General features: G+C 41.2%; 1 protein-coding gene across 2 annotated transcripts in view; it reads right to left on the minus strand.

The window, feature by feature from the left end:
* Positions 1-702: 702 nt before the first annotated feature.
* Positions 703-17,547, minus strand: part of LOC148027902 (fibrillin protein 5 homolog) — a 39,161-nt gene continuing 22,316 nt past the window's right edge. Inside the window, exons 2-7 of one of the 2 annotated variants that reach the window (XM_087689611.1) lie at positions 3,153-3,268; positions 2,836-2,958; positions 1,989-2,087; positions 1,846-1,890; positions 1,689-1,762; positions 703-1,090 (exon numbers count right to left, since the gene is read on the minus strand). In XM_087689611.1, the coding sequence (XP_087545737.1) occupies positions 1,015-1,090; positions 1,689-1,762; positions 1,846-1,890; positions 1,989-2,087; positions 2,836-2,958; positions 3,153-3,268 (533 nt within the window). In that variant the 3' untranslated portion in view covers positions 703-1,014. Of the gene's footprint in view, positions 1,091-1,688; positions 1,763-1,845; positions 1,891-1,988; positions 2,092-2,809; positions 2,959-3,152; positions 3,269-17,547 lie in introns of both variants that reach the window. The other variant, XM_087689610.1, reaches the window with a different exon arrangement.

The raw sequence follows: 17,547 nt of genomic DNA on the forward strand, positions 1-17,547 counted from the left end.
TTATGCTCAATGTACATAAATGAATCAAGCATTAAACTAATCACAATGCTAATCCATTATGCTCAATGCACATATACATGTGAGAAAAATAGGAGTACAATAACTTACCTATGTTAAAGTAGGTTTTGGGGCTTCCAGCTGACTTCAGAGGCTGTTTCTCTATCTGCGAGTTCGGCTTTTGTCCCAATCTTGCACCATTCATGGATCAAAACTACAGTTCTTTTGACTGCATTTGAGGAAAGAGACACTATTTGCTTCATACTTCTAATGCCAAGATGTCCAAGACGTGAAGACAAGAGCGCTTCGCTGTAGCTTGATCCAAAAGTGAAGTTACCAGGTAGTGGCGTTGCAAAAGATTAATATCCATTTTAACACAATATTTACAAATTAGGTACCATATCTTCATAATTACAAAGATTTGACTGGTTACCTGCAAAATGTACGAACTTTGGAATAGAAAATAGTCATACAGATTTAACTTTATTGATTGAATAAAGCCCAAGGGCCATCCTGTGGCATATGATTTGCACTAGTCAGACCTCATCTAATACAGATAAGTTTTGTGTACACAATCTCTCGTGAACTATGGCACTATAACCATCAAAAACTTGCATTTTTCTGTACAAAAATCATTAGTTAGCTGCTCTCAGTTCAGCGCTCTCCTGTCACAAGGCTTCATGTAAGAATTTTGGAATATGAAAGTTTCTCAAACACTAAAGTTTATTTGTTGGAATCAAGCCCAAGGGCCACTATGTGGAACGTATTCTACACAATGAGAACTCATCTGAAATACAGAGAAGCTTTGTGTGCACCATCTATAGTGATTATGGCACTACAGAGCCAAAAACTTGCATTTTGTTACAAGAATCGTTAGTTAGCTGTTCTTTCTAGCAGAAAGATATTGCCCTTCTACACAATGAGAGCTCGTCTGAAATACAGAGAAGCTTTGTGTGCACCATCTATAGTGATTACGGCACTACAGAGCCAAAAACTTGCATTTTGGTACAAGAATCGTTAGTTAGCTGTTCTTTCTAGCAGAAAGATATTGCCCTTGTCATCTCTTCCAATTCTCATGGTATCATCAACATATCTAGCAGCAGTCAAGGTACAAGGTTCTTGTCAAACTAACACAGACAGGATTAGAAACTGAAAAACAGATTTTGAGCATCACACTTTGCCAATTAGAATTTGATGTGTTGGAGTTTAAGTTGGCTGAACCAAAGAGTTTTAAGTAGGATCTCATCCCAGCAAACAAACTTATTATCTTTATCAGCAGGTTATGAAATGGAGAAAGTTTGAACTCCAACCACCAGCCTACAGTAGGACACTACCTTGTGCTCCACATCGTGTAAGTGGCATTAAACACACTTCCTAGAACTGACTGTTATTTTCTATTATGTGAAGATCACAAACGTTTTGTAGACTGATACAAGATTATGCAGTTGTCCACAAGAGCATTACTCATAAACTAAAAGATTTTAACCTTATCTGCATACTAACCACCTTTCTCCAACTGCATTCATCATGCTGTGAATGGTTTTCCAGCATACTTTTCATTTCCAGAAGATAGTTATTGATGGTTTTTCTAAGTATAAAATGGTTTTTCACCTAGTACTCCTCATTTCCAGAACATGTTTATTAATGGTTTTTGTAAGCATTACAAAACCCAGGCCAAACGAGAAGGATACGTTATCTCCAACCAACCATCTGGATTGAATATACTTAGGAGAAGATCATAGTTTTTCTGAAACAACTTAAAAAGCTGCAAATATAGATCATATGATTAGCAGACAGACTTGTGTGAAAAAAAGTATGATACGTTTACCTTGCAATGTGGACATGTACCTGCTCAGGAACTATACTAGATTTCTCAAAACAGATGTCAACCCGCTACATCATACAATAAATCAAATGTCAGATAATATCATTATATATCAAGGTTGGGCTGAGAAGATAGATAACATAATGTAGCATGCTAATGGATATACCGTTGCACTTGCGACGGTGTATGAGGCTTCAATAGTCAGTGCACCTTGAAGCATGCCCAGTCCAGCAACACTAAATGTGATTGTATTTACAGCTTTGCTCTGACTTCATCATTACAATGAGGAGAGTCAAGTGAACAGAAAGAAAGAAAAGCGATAGCATCTCGATTTTTTAAAGCACCCACTATAACTGCACAAATGTATAAACCCCTCATTTCCCTCTCCCTGTAAATCAAAGCTTAAAGAAAATGAATCCATTTCATTCAGGAGACACAAAAAATTAACCTTCCCTGGTGTGCTAGCCTATCAATTTCAATCACATTGTTGAACTTGATGAAGACTGCAAAAGACAAGGGAGCTAGACAAAATTATCGGCACAAATTTGGGAACACCAGACCAATCATCTAACTACTTTCTCATGTTCACTGTAAAAAAGAAGTCAATGTCTGCCTTCATCAAAGACGGGAAATGATCATTAATCTATTGCCTTGTAAGTCAAGACACAAAAGGAAGTTGATCTGCTTCAGCTGCTATAAAGCTTACAGTTGAGCAGCAGATGGTCTAGCAGAGTGGAACACTTATAATAATGGCTCCAGTTGAAGAGTTTGTTAAGTAGAAGTATACTTCAAGAATAATGTGAGCAGGTAAATAAGCAAACTTTGGATGAGATACTTTCAAGGCAGAATGCTCACACAATGTCATCAATCATGGATGAGGGAAACTTTTCTTCAACAGAAAGGACAGCACACAAAACAATCTGACACACACTGCATTCTGACATAGAATTTGATTTCTGTAGACCTGATCAATGGCAAAATATTCACCCTGGCGCTGTTATATGAAATGGTACCTTCCCCACATCAATCACTTGCAAAAAATCTCCAAGTGTAATGAAATCTCTTAACCCAAGCTTTGTCCTTTTTGCACCTAAAATTGATATTGTGCTGTACAGAAGCCTCCATTCACCCTTCACCTGTAAGAGTTCAATGTGTTTAGTTACAACCGATTTCTTACCAAGGAAAATGGTACTACAAAAATCACAATAATGGTACCCTTCCAACACAAACATGCTAATCCACAGGTCTAGCCTACAACAGAGCAGAACAACAACCAAAACATAACCACAGTCTATCCAACAGACATACCAACTACTTTCATTGAAGTTACCTTCTCCAACTGCTCAGTTGGTCGAAGGATAGGATTTACTCTCTCCAAAGACTCAATCAATTGCTCAATCTGGACCTTCCTCCCAACCGATACGCCAAATATGCCTCTGTTTACACCTGCCACCACATACATTATCCACTTTAAAGGATTATCTGACAAGGTAACTTGAGTTTCTACGATGCATAACATGCAAGAGCTGACATGAGGGCTTGTGACCCTTTACAATACAAACTATCAGAATTACATAAGAATACTTTTTCAAACATTGACGTCAAAATGTATCAGAAATGGTCACAATGTAGGCTAAGCTACGTAAAATCCATATTGAATTTCAGTCACAAGCCTGTCTGACAAGTTATCACTATTCGTTTGTCTACTAGTGGCTTTGCAAGTGCTGATGTCATTGGAACTCATTTACCCAGTTATTAAGAAAAGTAAAAATTGTACTTCCCTATGTTTCTTAGCTGCAAAAACAATATTAAACAAACTGAAGGGGAGGGAGAGAAAGAGATTCAAAGAGATTCACATCAACCTTGTGTGACCTTTTTGGCAAACACTAAACCCTTTATTTTAGATCTTTTGCATGTGTTGCTGCCTTGGACTTGTTTGAAATAGTTGACCACTCTTCCCCATCAGGAATCTTGCACAAAGCAGAACGACTGATGGGTTGCTCACTTGGACTGCAACTGCCTGATCAATTTGTAAAATATAGCATGGTTGTTTGCATCTCTAGGCGACTGTGGCAAAACAGATTGTATATGTATTATAGATAAGGTAACTCCAGATTTTGATATGGGCTACCCAATTCTGAGCACCTATGTTGTTAAGGTTTTCTCATGGTGTCATTACAAGGAAAAAGTAACTCCAGATTTTGATATGGGCTACCCAATTCTGAGCACCTATGTTGTTAAGGTTTTCTCATGGTGTCACTACAAGGAAAAAGTAACTCCAGATTTTGATATGGGCTACCCAATTCTGAGCACCTATGTTGTTAAGGTTTTCTCATGGTGTCACTACAAGGAAAAAGTGAAAAAGAAAAATTAGAAAACACAGGCATTTCGTTAGTAAACGTGCTTTGATCTCTACTTCAAGGCTGCACTGGTCAAGGACAGGTATCAATGGGAATTCACTTCACAAAATTTTGCCTCTGCAGAGGGTTCAAATCTCGCATATGTCTTTTGGATTAGACACAAACCATTGGGCATGAGTCTTACATACCTAAGCTTGATTCCTGTTGGCATTGGTACTTGTATGTTCCATGAACCAAAGACAGATGATTGGGAATACAGTGTCATGAGCATTAGAAGGACATTTGCAACACTTAAGCCTCCATATGTCCTCATTATCCTCCATATGTCCTCATCACTATATAATATAGCATTTCTATTGACATGGCAACAAACTTTATTTTTGGGCATTATATGGAGATTTATTGATATGCAGCTGGAGGCACGTGTCCTCACTATCACCATATAACACAAGCATATCTATTGACATGGCAACAAACTCTATTTTTGGGCATTATATGGAGATACTGATATGCAGTTGGAGGTTGCTAGAATGCAATGTTTGAGACATTAATCATACAAATTGGTGGCATGGAATTAAAGACAAGAGGGTGTTGCACATGCGAACTCACCTTTCTGCATATATGGGAGAAGCCAAGTGGAATGCACGTGAGCAAGGCCTCTAAATATTATAATAGGTAAATAACATTTAAGTGATGAAGGATTCAACTAGTCTGCTTGGATGAGGTGATCTCATGATTCTGTTTTTGGGCAAAGGTGGAGCAGGTAGGGCTTTGCAAGAGCAACATGATTTAACTTCTCACATCTAAGATTGCTACGCTCTACTTTTCTTCTTCCGATGCAACAGACTCAGCTATTGGAGTACCATGCTCAAGGCAATAAGGCACCTATGAGGCATGCTAAGTACTTCCAAGAAAAGCACATAAAGGCACTGGCAATAAGCCCTCATGGATACCCATGCAAATTGCCACAAATGTTTCCTCTCCCACTTATTTCTTCTAAGTCCTCATGGAGACTGACACAACCTATTACAAAGGTTTCCCCCTGTTTGAAATACACCAGCTATGGAGGAGAGGGAAATGAGAGAGTGAGAGTAGACAATGTAATAGATAGTGTGGGCTGAAAAATGGAGTGTACTAGCTAAACTGGAAGTGATAGCATGAAAGTATAACCCTAGGTCTAAGTAGACCAAATCCTAACTTAATTGAAGTCAGCTAACTCTAGAACTAACTCTAAATGTGGTGACACAACTTATTAATTTAGTTGCGTTCATATTGCAAACTGACTAACTAAAACATTGGGCACTGCCCATAGAATTGGCAAATTCTAGCATCCCCTTGCAGTGCCAATGTGATGGAAGTACAAGAAGAACAATCACCAAAGGGTAGTAAGTTCAAGGACTTTCACAAAGCCTTGAACTTCTCACAAGATAGTGCTTTGGTGAAAATTTTGGCAACATTTTCCTATGTAGGAACATACATCAAATTGATCTCTCTAGCATAGCATCTCTCTCTGACATAATGGTAATGTACCTCAATGTGCTTCGTAAGAGTATGAAACACAAGATTCTATGCCACTGCAATAGCACTCTAACTATCACAAAGAATGGGTATAGGACCCTCCTTTGCAATTTATAGATCAACCAACAATCTACACGGCCACACACATTCCACTGTTGTTGTGAAGGCTGCCCTAACTCAACCTCACAAGACAAGGTAGCCATTGTAGATTGTTTCTTACTTAGCCACAAAATGCATGAGCAACCCAAAAACAAAGTCTCCACTAATAGATTGCCTAGTGTCAGAATCACCAATCCAATCAAAATCACTGCAAGCCTGTAAGTGCAAGTCTTTCCCCTAGGAAATAATAAAGCATACAACTGACTACCTTGCAAATATCTAAAACTTTGCTTGACAGCTTGCCAATGTACTATTCATGGGCTATGCATAAACCTACTTACTTGAGATACTGCAAACTGTATGTCAAGACGTGTGTTGCCAAGGTAAATCAGATAACCAGTAGCCTAGCTGTAAATTGCAACATCTAACATCTCTTCACCATCATGCATGGACAGCTTGAGCCTTGGCTCCATAGGAGTGCACATAGGTTTGCAATTTTACATAGTAAACCTATACAAAATCTTATCCACATACTACGATTGTGATATGACGATGCCATCCTCATTTTGGGTGAGTTGAATCCCCAAATAGTAGTGTAAACATCCCATATCTCACACAGCAAAGGCATGTTTCAGTTTACCCTTGAAATCTGCAATTTCATGCTCTTTTGGTCCAGTGAGCAGCATATCATCTACATATAGAATGATAGCCAGCAAGTCCCCCCCTCATTCTTAGTGTACAAAATGGGTGCAACTCGACTATTTGTGAAATCAGTGCTGGCCAAATAAGCATCAATCTTAGCATACTATCACAAGGACATGAAATTGTATTGCTTTGCTTAGCATTTCATTAAAAGTTAATCAAATGTGCAAATGTGACTTGCACATGTGAGGTGCAAGTTAATTATTTCACAATGTGGGACCCATCGCTCCAAGATATCAATTAGCACCAAAGGCAAATATTGTAATAAGTTATGCCTAACAAATAAAATGTGGTACTCCGTGTCAAATTTGGGCCTAGACCAATTTATTGGCCACTAATGTCGATAGTGACATTACAACTAAGCATTAATTAATTAATTAATTAATTAATGTCGATCTAGGGACTAATAACAACTCATTGGAAGAAAAATTGGCCTAGCTATTTTAATTATTGGCCGGTGGAATTATTTTCCTACATACTAGATGAATTATTAAATTTTTAAAATTAATACTCTGAAAATTCATTTAATAAATTGGATAATGCTGAAATTTGGGATTAGAAGATTGCCACTTGGCAAAACTTGCCCATGCAAGTGAAAAATATGTTTTTGGGAGTAACAAAAGTGTATTTCTACTATTGTGAGAGAGAAAGACATTGTTAGAGAGTAAGAAGATGTTGCTGATGTGATTTACAACCACTAAAGACCAATCCTACAAAAGTTGACAACGATTTGGAGCCCTCCAGATGCAAGTGATAGCTTCCCAAGGTCCTTCTAGCACAAGGATAGCATATAGGACAGAGCAGCAACCTTTCTGGTAGTCCTAAGCTATAGGTTACTATCAGAGTGAAGCAATGCAGAAGCGAATGACTATGACAAAAAGTGAACAGAGAGAGAAAGAGCCAGTGAAACGCAGAAAATTTGCAATGAAGAATGCTATATAAGGATGCAAAATTATACACAGATGCAGAGAAAATATTTGCGTATGTCTCCACCTCAAGGATCTCGATCTCTATCAGCCCCGAGAGCAATCTCTACAGTCAGCAGGTTGAAAATCTGTCAGAGACAAAGTAACAAGACTGCTGGAAACCCAGCCTTTTAAAGGCTAAAAATAATACCCTGAAATACTCAGGTTGGATGCATTAAATGCAGCCCTCTCAGATCATGGACAAGGTAGCAGACGGAGGGATCTAGAATGTCGGTGAAGTAAAGCCTGAGAAAGTGCCTTCGTAAACAAATTTGCAAGATTGTCTTCAGTCTTACAGTATTTCACATCGATGGTCTTATCCAAAAGCTTCTCCTTGATGAAGTAATGCCGGATCTCTATGTGCTTCATCCGGGCATGGAAGACACGATTTCGGGCCAAGGCAGTGCAACTCTCATTGTCGCACCGCAAGATAGTAGGACAAGTCTGGGGGCAACCAAGCTCCTCCAACAATCGCGGAAGCCACACAATCTCACATGTGGTAGAAGACGCAGCCCGATACTCTGCCTCAATCGAAGATAGGGCTTACTGTGGGCTGCTTCTTGCTACTCCAAGAGATAGCACCAACACCCAAGGTAAAACAATAACCTGTAGTAGACCGCCGTTGGTCCACGTTGCCATCCCAATCCGAATCACTCCAACCTGCAAGAACAAGATCAAAAGCACCTGTACCTGCTGGATAGGAAATCTCAAGGTCGGAGGTCCCCCTTAGAAACCGAAGTATCCTCTGAGCAGCCTGCCAATGCACTTGCTGAGGTGCACTCATGAACCCAGCCAAGAGACCTACAACAAAACATAGATCAGCCCGTGTGTTGAGGAGCCAAATTAATGATCCAATCAGCTGACGGTAGCAGGTAGCATCCGCCAAAGGAGAATTTGCATATGAAGTGGCCTTCTAGTTCGGATCCATAAGAGTAGAAATGGACAGACAATCCTCCATCTCAAAAGTCACCAAGAGCTCCTGTACATATCTCTGCTGAGAGATGAAAATCCCCCACTAAGACTAATAAATCTCATGGCCCAAAAAGAAATAGAGAAGTCCTAAATCTATCATCTCGAACTTCTAATGTAAGACCGCCTTCGTCTCTTAGACTTGCTAGGCATGATCACCTATAACAATCAAGTCATCAACATACAAAACAAACAACACACGACCACCCTCAGAAGTGTGCACATAGAGCTGCGAATAGGCCCTAGAGTGCTGATATCCCAACTTGGCCTGGAGAAACAAATCAATCTTCTCGTTCCAAGCACATGGAGCCTGCTTCAAGCCATACAAGGCCTTCTTCAACCTGTAAACCTTCCCATTTGAGGAACCAAAGCCAAGAGGTTGCTTGACATAGATCTCCTCCTTCAAATCACAATTCAAGAAGGCCGACTTCACATCCAACTCAAAGACAGGCCATCTCCTATGACCATCCAAGGCAAGAACAACACAAATAGTCGCCATGCAAGCAATAGGGGCAAAAGTATCATGGAAATCAACACCTAAGCATTGTGCAAAACCTTTAGCAACAAGGCGAGCCTTGTGCTTGTCCAAAGAGCCATCACTATGGTACTTGGTCTTAAAGACCCATTTGACACCAATCACCTTTTTATGAGAGGAACAAGACACAAGGTACTAAGTGTCATTCCGCTCAATAGCCTCCAACTCGGCTTCCATCGCTTTCCGCCAATGATCAAATTGTGAAGCCGCCTTCACTGATGTAGGCTCTCTATCCTGCATAACACGGAACATTAAACAGTAGTTAGGGCAAACAAGCTCCATAGTATGTGCCTGGTGCCGCCATAACCTCCGCGATCCATCTTGCGATTGCCACTCCTCAGGGACCCCCTCAATCCCTGAATCTCGCAGCGTGTCACAGGCCCAACGAGGAGACCTCACCTCGGCACTCTCCATCTGCAGAAGTTTCTGGAAGATCCACTAGTAATGGAGGACCAATCGGTGAATCCGGTGGCTAGGTAATAGGCTCCTCATTTGAAGAAGAGTCCTCAAGAGACACAGGCTCGAGAGGAACGGTCGTTGGGGCCCGATTATCACCGGGATCTCCAAGTACACAGTGATCCTCACCCCCCTTTGGGGCTAGAATCTCCATGAACCGAACATCACGCTCGTGTAGACATCTCGCTTAATAGGATCATACAATTGGTAGCCTTGAGATTGCGAGCGACAGCCCACAAACACCTATCTTCTAGAAGCTGCCTCAAATTTGTCACGCTATATCTTCGGGATGTGAACATAAGCATCACACCCAAAAACCCTAAAATAAGAAACGTCGGACTTTGTTCCAAAAAGTACACCTCAAAAGGTGTCATACCAACAACAGCGAAAGTAGGAGAACGATAAAGGATGTGAACTGAAGTAGCCACAGCCTTAGCCCATAGACATTGGGGTGTCTGACGATGCTCCATCATGGTACAGGCCATCTCGATCACATTGCAATTCTTCTACTCCAAAATGCCATTATCTTGAGGGGTGTTTGCATTGGCAAACTCCTAGTGTATACCATAATCTACACAAAACAAAGTAAACTCATTAGAAACAAATTCTCCACCCTTGTCCGATCGTAAGATCTTCAGCTTCCACCCCGATCGGTTCTCCTCAAAGAGCAACCAATCCTTGACGTTGGAGAAAGCCTCCGACTTCAGCTTTAAGAAGTAGGCCCATGTCATCCTACTATAGTCATCTACAATGAGCATGAAATACAAACTCCCTCAAAGGGATTCTGTCTTTATCAGTCCACAAAGATCGGTGGAAACAAGCTCCAAGGGTGTTGAAGACTGCCTCGAAGCCTTGCTAGGAACAACATCACGAGTCTGCTTCCCACAGATACAAGATACACAAGGTTGCTGACTCACCACAATATCTGGCAAACCTCGAAAAAATTGGTTCTTAGACGCCTTCCAAAGGTACTCATAATTGAGGTGACCAAACGGAGCAAGCCAAAGCTCGGACTAAGTTTGAGAAGTAAAAAGAAGAGAAGTTAGGGCACAAGAAGACCGCAACTTATTGACTCTATTCTCCTCATAACCTGAAGAAAGAACTGCTCTCAATCCTCGATCAAGAATCCAAAAAGAATCCACATCAAATTCGACCAAGAGGCCAAGGGCATAAATCTTGTGCACCGAGAGAAGATGATACCCCAAAGCCAGCACATAAAGTACCTTAGAAGCATGGGCACCACCATGCCTATCTGGAATAAGATGCATATTGCCCCATCCCTAAATAGTAATAGATGAGCTATCTCCAACAAGAATCTGTCCATGAGAAGGCGGCAAATGAGTAACACCTGCAGAAGAAGTCATGTGCCTAGAGGCACCACTGTCAACAATCCACTCCCATGTAAATGGAGCGGTCAACGTAGCATCATAAGCCGACAGGTCGAATCCTCAACCACCTCCAAATGGAGGAAAGCAACTGATGAGGGAGCAGCCACCGCTTCAGAATCCTTTGAAGATTTCTCCTTTTTCTCCTTCTCCTTCTTCTCCTTGTCGGGGAAATCCTTCTTCGAGTGAGCTGTTTTGCCACAAATGTGACAAGTAAACTCCTTGTCTTTGTCCTTCTTAGATTTGTCTTCCTTCTTCTTCTTTTAGTCCTTCCCCTTCTTCTGAGAAAATTGACCAACCAAAGCTTCAGATTTCAAAGCATTGGTTCCTTTCAGTTGCTCCTCTTGGTCCAAGACCATAGGAACCAACTCTTCCCACCAAAGAGTCTCAAACCGCCCTGAAGCAATCAAGGTGGAGTAAAAACCATTGAAGCAAGGTGATAGCTATGAAAGAAGAGTTATCGCCATGTCTTCAAAAGTGATCACCTTCCCTGCGTTTTGAACCTGCATCTGAAGCTACCTTAGCTTGTTGATATGCTCCTGTATGGACAATGACTTGTTAACACTCGGAGTCCTCATTTACACATCCAAAGAAACGCGCTTCATGACAGTCATCCGACTATACATCTGATCCAACTCCAACCATATCTCCCTAGCCACCATCAAATGCTCTATGTGAGAGATAACAGTTGTAGTACATGAGATAAATAAAAATGAGCGAATGCAAGCGTTGAGTTTATCCCAATGTGCCTGAGGCTTTGCCAACTCTACCTTCTCACTAGAAGAAAGTCTGGACTCATCTCGCAAAGAAAGACGATTGATAGTCTCTATAACAAGCTCCGCCAAATCATAGGACTCCAATATAGCAAGCATCATGACTCCCTAGATGCGGTAGTTCTCACCATCGAGCTTTTGATCGGAAGGAAGAGCCGGTAGGACATGCATCTTCCATAATCACCTAAAACTCTGTCTCGGTCTCAAAAGACACCTTCTCTTACAATACCTGCACAAAACACAAAAAAAACTGCCCCCTCTCACTGTGAAAATACAACCTACTAGGATTGAGGTTCACTCGTCGCATTCCTTCTTCACCCACTGGAGGCGATGAAGATGTAAAATCTACACTTGAAGGCCAAAAACGCAGCCTTCTTCCTTCTGTAATAGCCAAAACAGTAGCAACTTCAACAAATCTTCTCTTTTCTCGCATACCCACTCACACCTCAATCTTGTTTTAATGTGCAGCCCACCTACTCGCACTTGAATGCTGAAAATGCAACCTTGTGTTGTGCTGAAAACTCCTCTTCAGATAGATCCACCCTAGGTCAGTCCTTCAATGCTCAGATACCATGTCAAAGTGAAGCAATGCAAAAGTAAATGAACGTGACAAAGAGTGAACATAGAGAGAAAGAGACTGTGAAACGCAGAAAATCTACAGTGAAGAATGTTGTATAAGGATGCAGAATTATACACGGGTGTAGAGAAAATATCTGCATATGTTTGTTAGACAGTCATTTCCTGGACAGTTAGTGGACAGCAGGCTCCACATCAGCAATACGGCAGTCCACGTTGGCAGTACGGCAAGGCACAGGTACAGTCGGCCAAATTTGCTGGTACAGTCAGCCAGATTTAATGCAATCGGCTGCATTTAATGCAGCTGACCTACTCCAATAATTTCTTGTTTTTTCGGCTATTTATAGCCTATTTCGTGGCTCAATCCAGCATTCATTATTCAGATCTCAGCCAAACTGTGCTCGGGCTGACAGAGATTGAGGTCATCAAGTCGGAGACATACGCAGATACTTCCTCTGCCCCCTTGTGTATTTCTACACTCTTATACAGCATACTACACCGCAGATTTTCTGTGTTTACACTATCTCCTTTTCTCTCTCTCTCTCTCTCCTCTCTATGTTCTCTCTCTCTCAGTCTTTGTCCTACGCTTTTGCATCGCTACACTCTGACAATGTCTCCACCTTGAGGATCTCAATCTTCGTCAGCCTCAAGAGCAATCTCCACAGTCAATAGGCTGAAAATCTATCTGAGACAATGTAACAAGATTGCTGGAAATGCAACCTTTTAAAGGCTAAAAATAATACCCTGAAATAATCAAGTCGGCTGCATTAAATGCAGCTGACTATAGTCGGACTGTCCGACTGCTGCCACGTGGCAGCCTACCACATGGCACTGCTGACGTGGCCACTGGAAATTACTCCTAACAGTTACAACTTCCATGGTTGTTTGAGCAAGGCAGCAATAGTTTTTCAGTCTTTCTCATGATGAAGCTCTAGAATCTCTCTTCAACATTCTCTCTCATCCTACAACCATCTCTCAAGTTATCTCAGCAAAATCCAACCATTTGAGTCATCAGTGATGGAGATATTGGAAAATCATTGCTCCAAACACTAATTTACAACAAAAATTAGTTTGACAACCACCTTGAGATGCATGCTCAAAATCAAGGACCTAGGAGTTGAATTTCAACAACTAAAATTAAAGAATTTTAGGAAGATTTAAGAGGCCAGCTAGCTCATATCAGATTTGAGGCTTAATTTGTCTTTCAAGGAGTAGGGTGAAGATTAATCCCCAAGCAAACCAAGGGGAAAATTGCTTTGAAGACTTGTTGGTCAGTTTTGACAAGAAGAGGCACTTGGATTAGCAGAGGAGATCAAAGAATCTCAGTTATACTCCATCCATTTGCAATAAAACTTAAAGAAATACCACAAGGGGTGCCAATTTTAGGGCCAACTATCAGAGTGTAGCGATGCGGAAGCATATGACCAAGACTGGGAGATAAGAGTGAACACAGAGAGGGGAGAGAGAGAGAGAGAGAGAGAGAGAGAGAGAGAGAGAAGAACAAGAAGATCTGCAATAAAGGAATGCTGAATAAGAATACAGATATATATACAAGTGTAGTGCATATGTCTGCGTATCTCCACCTCGATGATGTCACCCTGCTGTACATCTCGAAGTTTGCTGCAATCAGCACAGTCTCTGCATAATCTCAACTTGAAGTCTAAGATCCGGGGGTTGGTTGGAATATACAACCCATTAAATAAATAAATAAATGTGCACAAGTCGACTGCATTAACCGACTGTGACAATAAATGGTCCAACTGCAGAAAAAAACTGTTGATTGCACAGCTGCCACATGTCCGACAGCTGGCATTGCATCTCTAGCTGTACGACCACCTGCCACGTGGCAAACCTGCTGCAACTACAAACACAGGACTTGTCATAAATGCAATGACTGATCAGACTGCCACCTAGCATGTACAGCCTGCTCTCACTCTAACAAATTGCTTTTGAATGCCTATTTGACAAGAAAACGCGTGAATACTGCCTAATTTGACACATGCCTGTCCAATGTATGATCATAACACTAACACCAACATGCTATGTGAATTTTATGATTGCTATAACTGTTGATTAATTGGTTCATTGCCACCCTCTCCAAGGAGGAAGGCTGGTTTCAAGGTTCCATCGCTAGGATACCATCAACTCCCTTGAATTGGTGAGCCCGAGGCACCTTATTAAAGGTCAAAGGCTTTGCTCTAGTGTTGCTTTGCTCTAGTGCTGAAATTGTATTAAGCTAAGCATTACAACAAGAATGTCTTCAAATAGTGAGATGGGATCAAACAATGATGATGCCTCTCAATCTGAAAATTTAACGAAGTCTTGGGAGAAATGCGATGTCTGATCTTAGATAAGGCATTTAGTATGGGCAATAAGCTGATAATGTTGGTTTAGACCAAAATGTGGGTCCTTCTTGGGCTTTAGAAGCTGATGACCTAGAAGAGGGAGAGGAATTTAATAACCGGTTTAAAGCCAGTTGAAGATAGTAATTGAAATGCTTGTGCAATTGCCCAAAGATCTTCAGTTTATGCACTTTTAGTACCCCTTAAAAAGAGAGCAACAAAGGCCTGAAGAGAAAATTGTCTTCAAAGAGCTTCGAGACAGCAAGATACACCAAAGGAAGAGCCAATACATCAACATGATGTTCCAAATGTGGGTAGTGAGAATAAGCAAATGAGACCGGTGGGGCAATTGATACAAATGCAAGGCCAACTTAGAAGTGCCAATCCAATGCTTTTTGGATAGTAGGACAAGCATGCAATGATGGGGCAGCCAAGGCACTTTGATAGTCGCACTGGTTTCCATGCTATGGCGCGTCGAGACCACATAAGGGAATATATGGCACAACTCCTTATGGTATGTAGCAACCAATGTGTGGTATGTAAAGACCAAACCCCATGTATAGCAATGTTGCCATGATGTTGGGGCATAAAGGGGCAAGTTTGGCAATACACATATGCAGCCCACTGTGTTTGGGACTCATAGTATTAATACCGGTCATGCAAATCCTCCATGTAGTGCAAAATGGAGCTATTAATGCATGCTACGTATGGGAAAATATATCTTGGTATGGTTGCTAGTATACAAATTCCCATGCATAGTCACCTTGCAATGGTCCAAACTAGGCAAATAAGAATGTTTCTTAATGCACTTGGTGCTCTTAGCATATCAAATACACATGAGGGGCTAGTCAACTAGATGAATGTTGCATATTAGTTAGGTTGGAATTGCAGCAATGTGAAAGTATAAAGCATCGCAACTCTCAAGAGGCAAAAAAGTCCTAGAACCTAGTGGAGGTTTCAAGGCAAGTGAGGTTAGAGGTAAAGTTTACATATGCTTCTTGGTGAAGTTTTAGTATTGCTTCACCTTTAATGAATGCAAGAGATGAAGGAGGGCGACCTGGTAGATCATCCTCGATGATGCACTTTACCTTGATGTGTTTTAGTTAGAGATGATTTTGGATCAAACTCTTTCAGATTCAGCAAACTATAGAAGGTCTAGGGTATTGTCTGATACTCAAGGGGAAGGTTGCACCTCCACTCCCTAGTGATGGACACCCTAGTTATCTAATGGATCTCAAATGTACTTGGTCTGCATCTAGGGTACTGTATACTGACAGTACTCTTGCCATTGGGATAATTATTTAGTATACTAGTCATTGTGAGTTGATGTAAGATGCGTATGGTTTACTACTAAGCTTTGAAACTATACATTTGCAAGGTTGCAAGCATGTATGGAATACGTGGAATGTACATTTAGATGTGATATACATTTGCAATGCATGTATGGGCTGCATGGATGGTATTGTCAAAAGTGGATGCAAAAAGGGAAGCATGAAAGAATGGTGAAATAGACTACTGAACACAAGATAAAAGAGTGAAAAGAGAAAACACAAGAACACTACAAAGGAGAACTCAAAGATGTGCTCAAAAAATGGAATCCATATACCAAACACAAGACGGTCGCGTACAACAACGATTCACTAGTTGTGTGGGCAATGGCACCAGCTCCCCCTCTCCATAGGGCATGCATTCAATTTGCAAGTGATGAATGATTGAATGTTGAGGAGGAGCCTGAATAAATAAACCAAGAATAATGCAATAACTGCATCACATCAGCCAGCATTTGATGCTGGTCGGCTAGTAACAAATGCATAAATCACCATCAAACTAACCACTAAAAAATACCTAAATAACTTAGACTCACACATGAGCTAACTAGACTGCTAACACCCTCTCTCAGATCATGGAAGTAATCTAATACAATACAATGATATAATGATAAATACTCGTCATAGTCCTTACAACAAAGACCACCAACATAGGACCATGGATACCCAAGCAATGGGTAACCAAGCCACGACCAAAGTGCCTCGGAGAGAACCTAATGTCGATGTCGATCGTACCAGAACCTCAAAATAGACAACAATCATAGTACCTCTCTAAGTTTGTCACCAATGCCTCGCAATAGCATACATGATCATCCTATCAAAAATGCCCCTAAGCATACGTGAATATGGATTCCCTGCCTTTGGCCGAGTCCGCCAAAGTGTCCCCTCATGTGAGCTCGGACTAGGAGCCAATCTTGCTCTCTATCAAGTAACAGCCCATCGTGAACCTCAAAGTCAATCCTAGCTCCAAGATTTCAAAACCCACAAAGCTTTAATTGATGCATTGGGGAAGTCCCTCACTCGAACCTATGCACCTATATACCTATATAGATGAAGCTCACCTCACCACCCTCTCATACCCCCTCTTTGGCACTGAGGAGTCATGAGGAATGACTGCATCACCTACACTAGAAAGCAGGAAGGGCTTGGCAGCTCCTCCTAAAGTCTGAAGAAGATGAGCCTTTCCTTGCCTTGGGCTAGAGAATCCGTTCTTCTTCTCCTTATTCTTCCTCGAAGCCCCTAACTGTTTACAATCCTTGTGCAAATGTCCCTTCTTTCATCAACGATAGCATTGGGTCTTTGACTTCTTCCTATTAGCCCTCTGTGAAGCTGTAAATGCCTCATTGGAGCCACCTTACTGAGATGGAAGCCACCCCTATAACTGAAAAGATGCCTCATACTCAACTAGCATCGAGGACATATATGTAAAACTCACTGGCGTCAAGGATGTTTGGGCCTGCAAAGCATTGGCTAACTCTATCAAACTCTGGAGGGAGCTTGTAGAGCACAGTCCCCACAGGATGAGCCTCTAGAAGGGCGAATAGACATGTATCAAAGCTACCCTATATAACATGAAGCAAGAATGACAAGATAGTATCCTTCAGCTCAAACTTCATCTACTGCAAATGAGCATAAAGGGTATCTACACACATAGTCAAGGGCTCCTTGTACAACATCTAAAGCTTCGCCCATGTCACTTAAGTAATACTGCAAGAGA

The sequence above is a fragment of the Lygodium microphyllum genome, chromosome 12 (assembly GCF_053477565.2).
Source record: "Lygodium microphyllum isolate KBCC chromosome 12, Lygodium_microphyllum_v1.1.10, whole genome shotgun sequence".
In the NCBI taxonomy this organism is placed as follows: domain Eukaryota; kingdom Viridiplantae; phylum Streptophyta; class Polypodiopsida; order Schizaeales; family Lygodiaceae; genus Lygodium; species Lygodium microphyllum.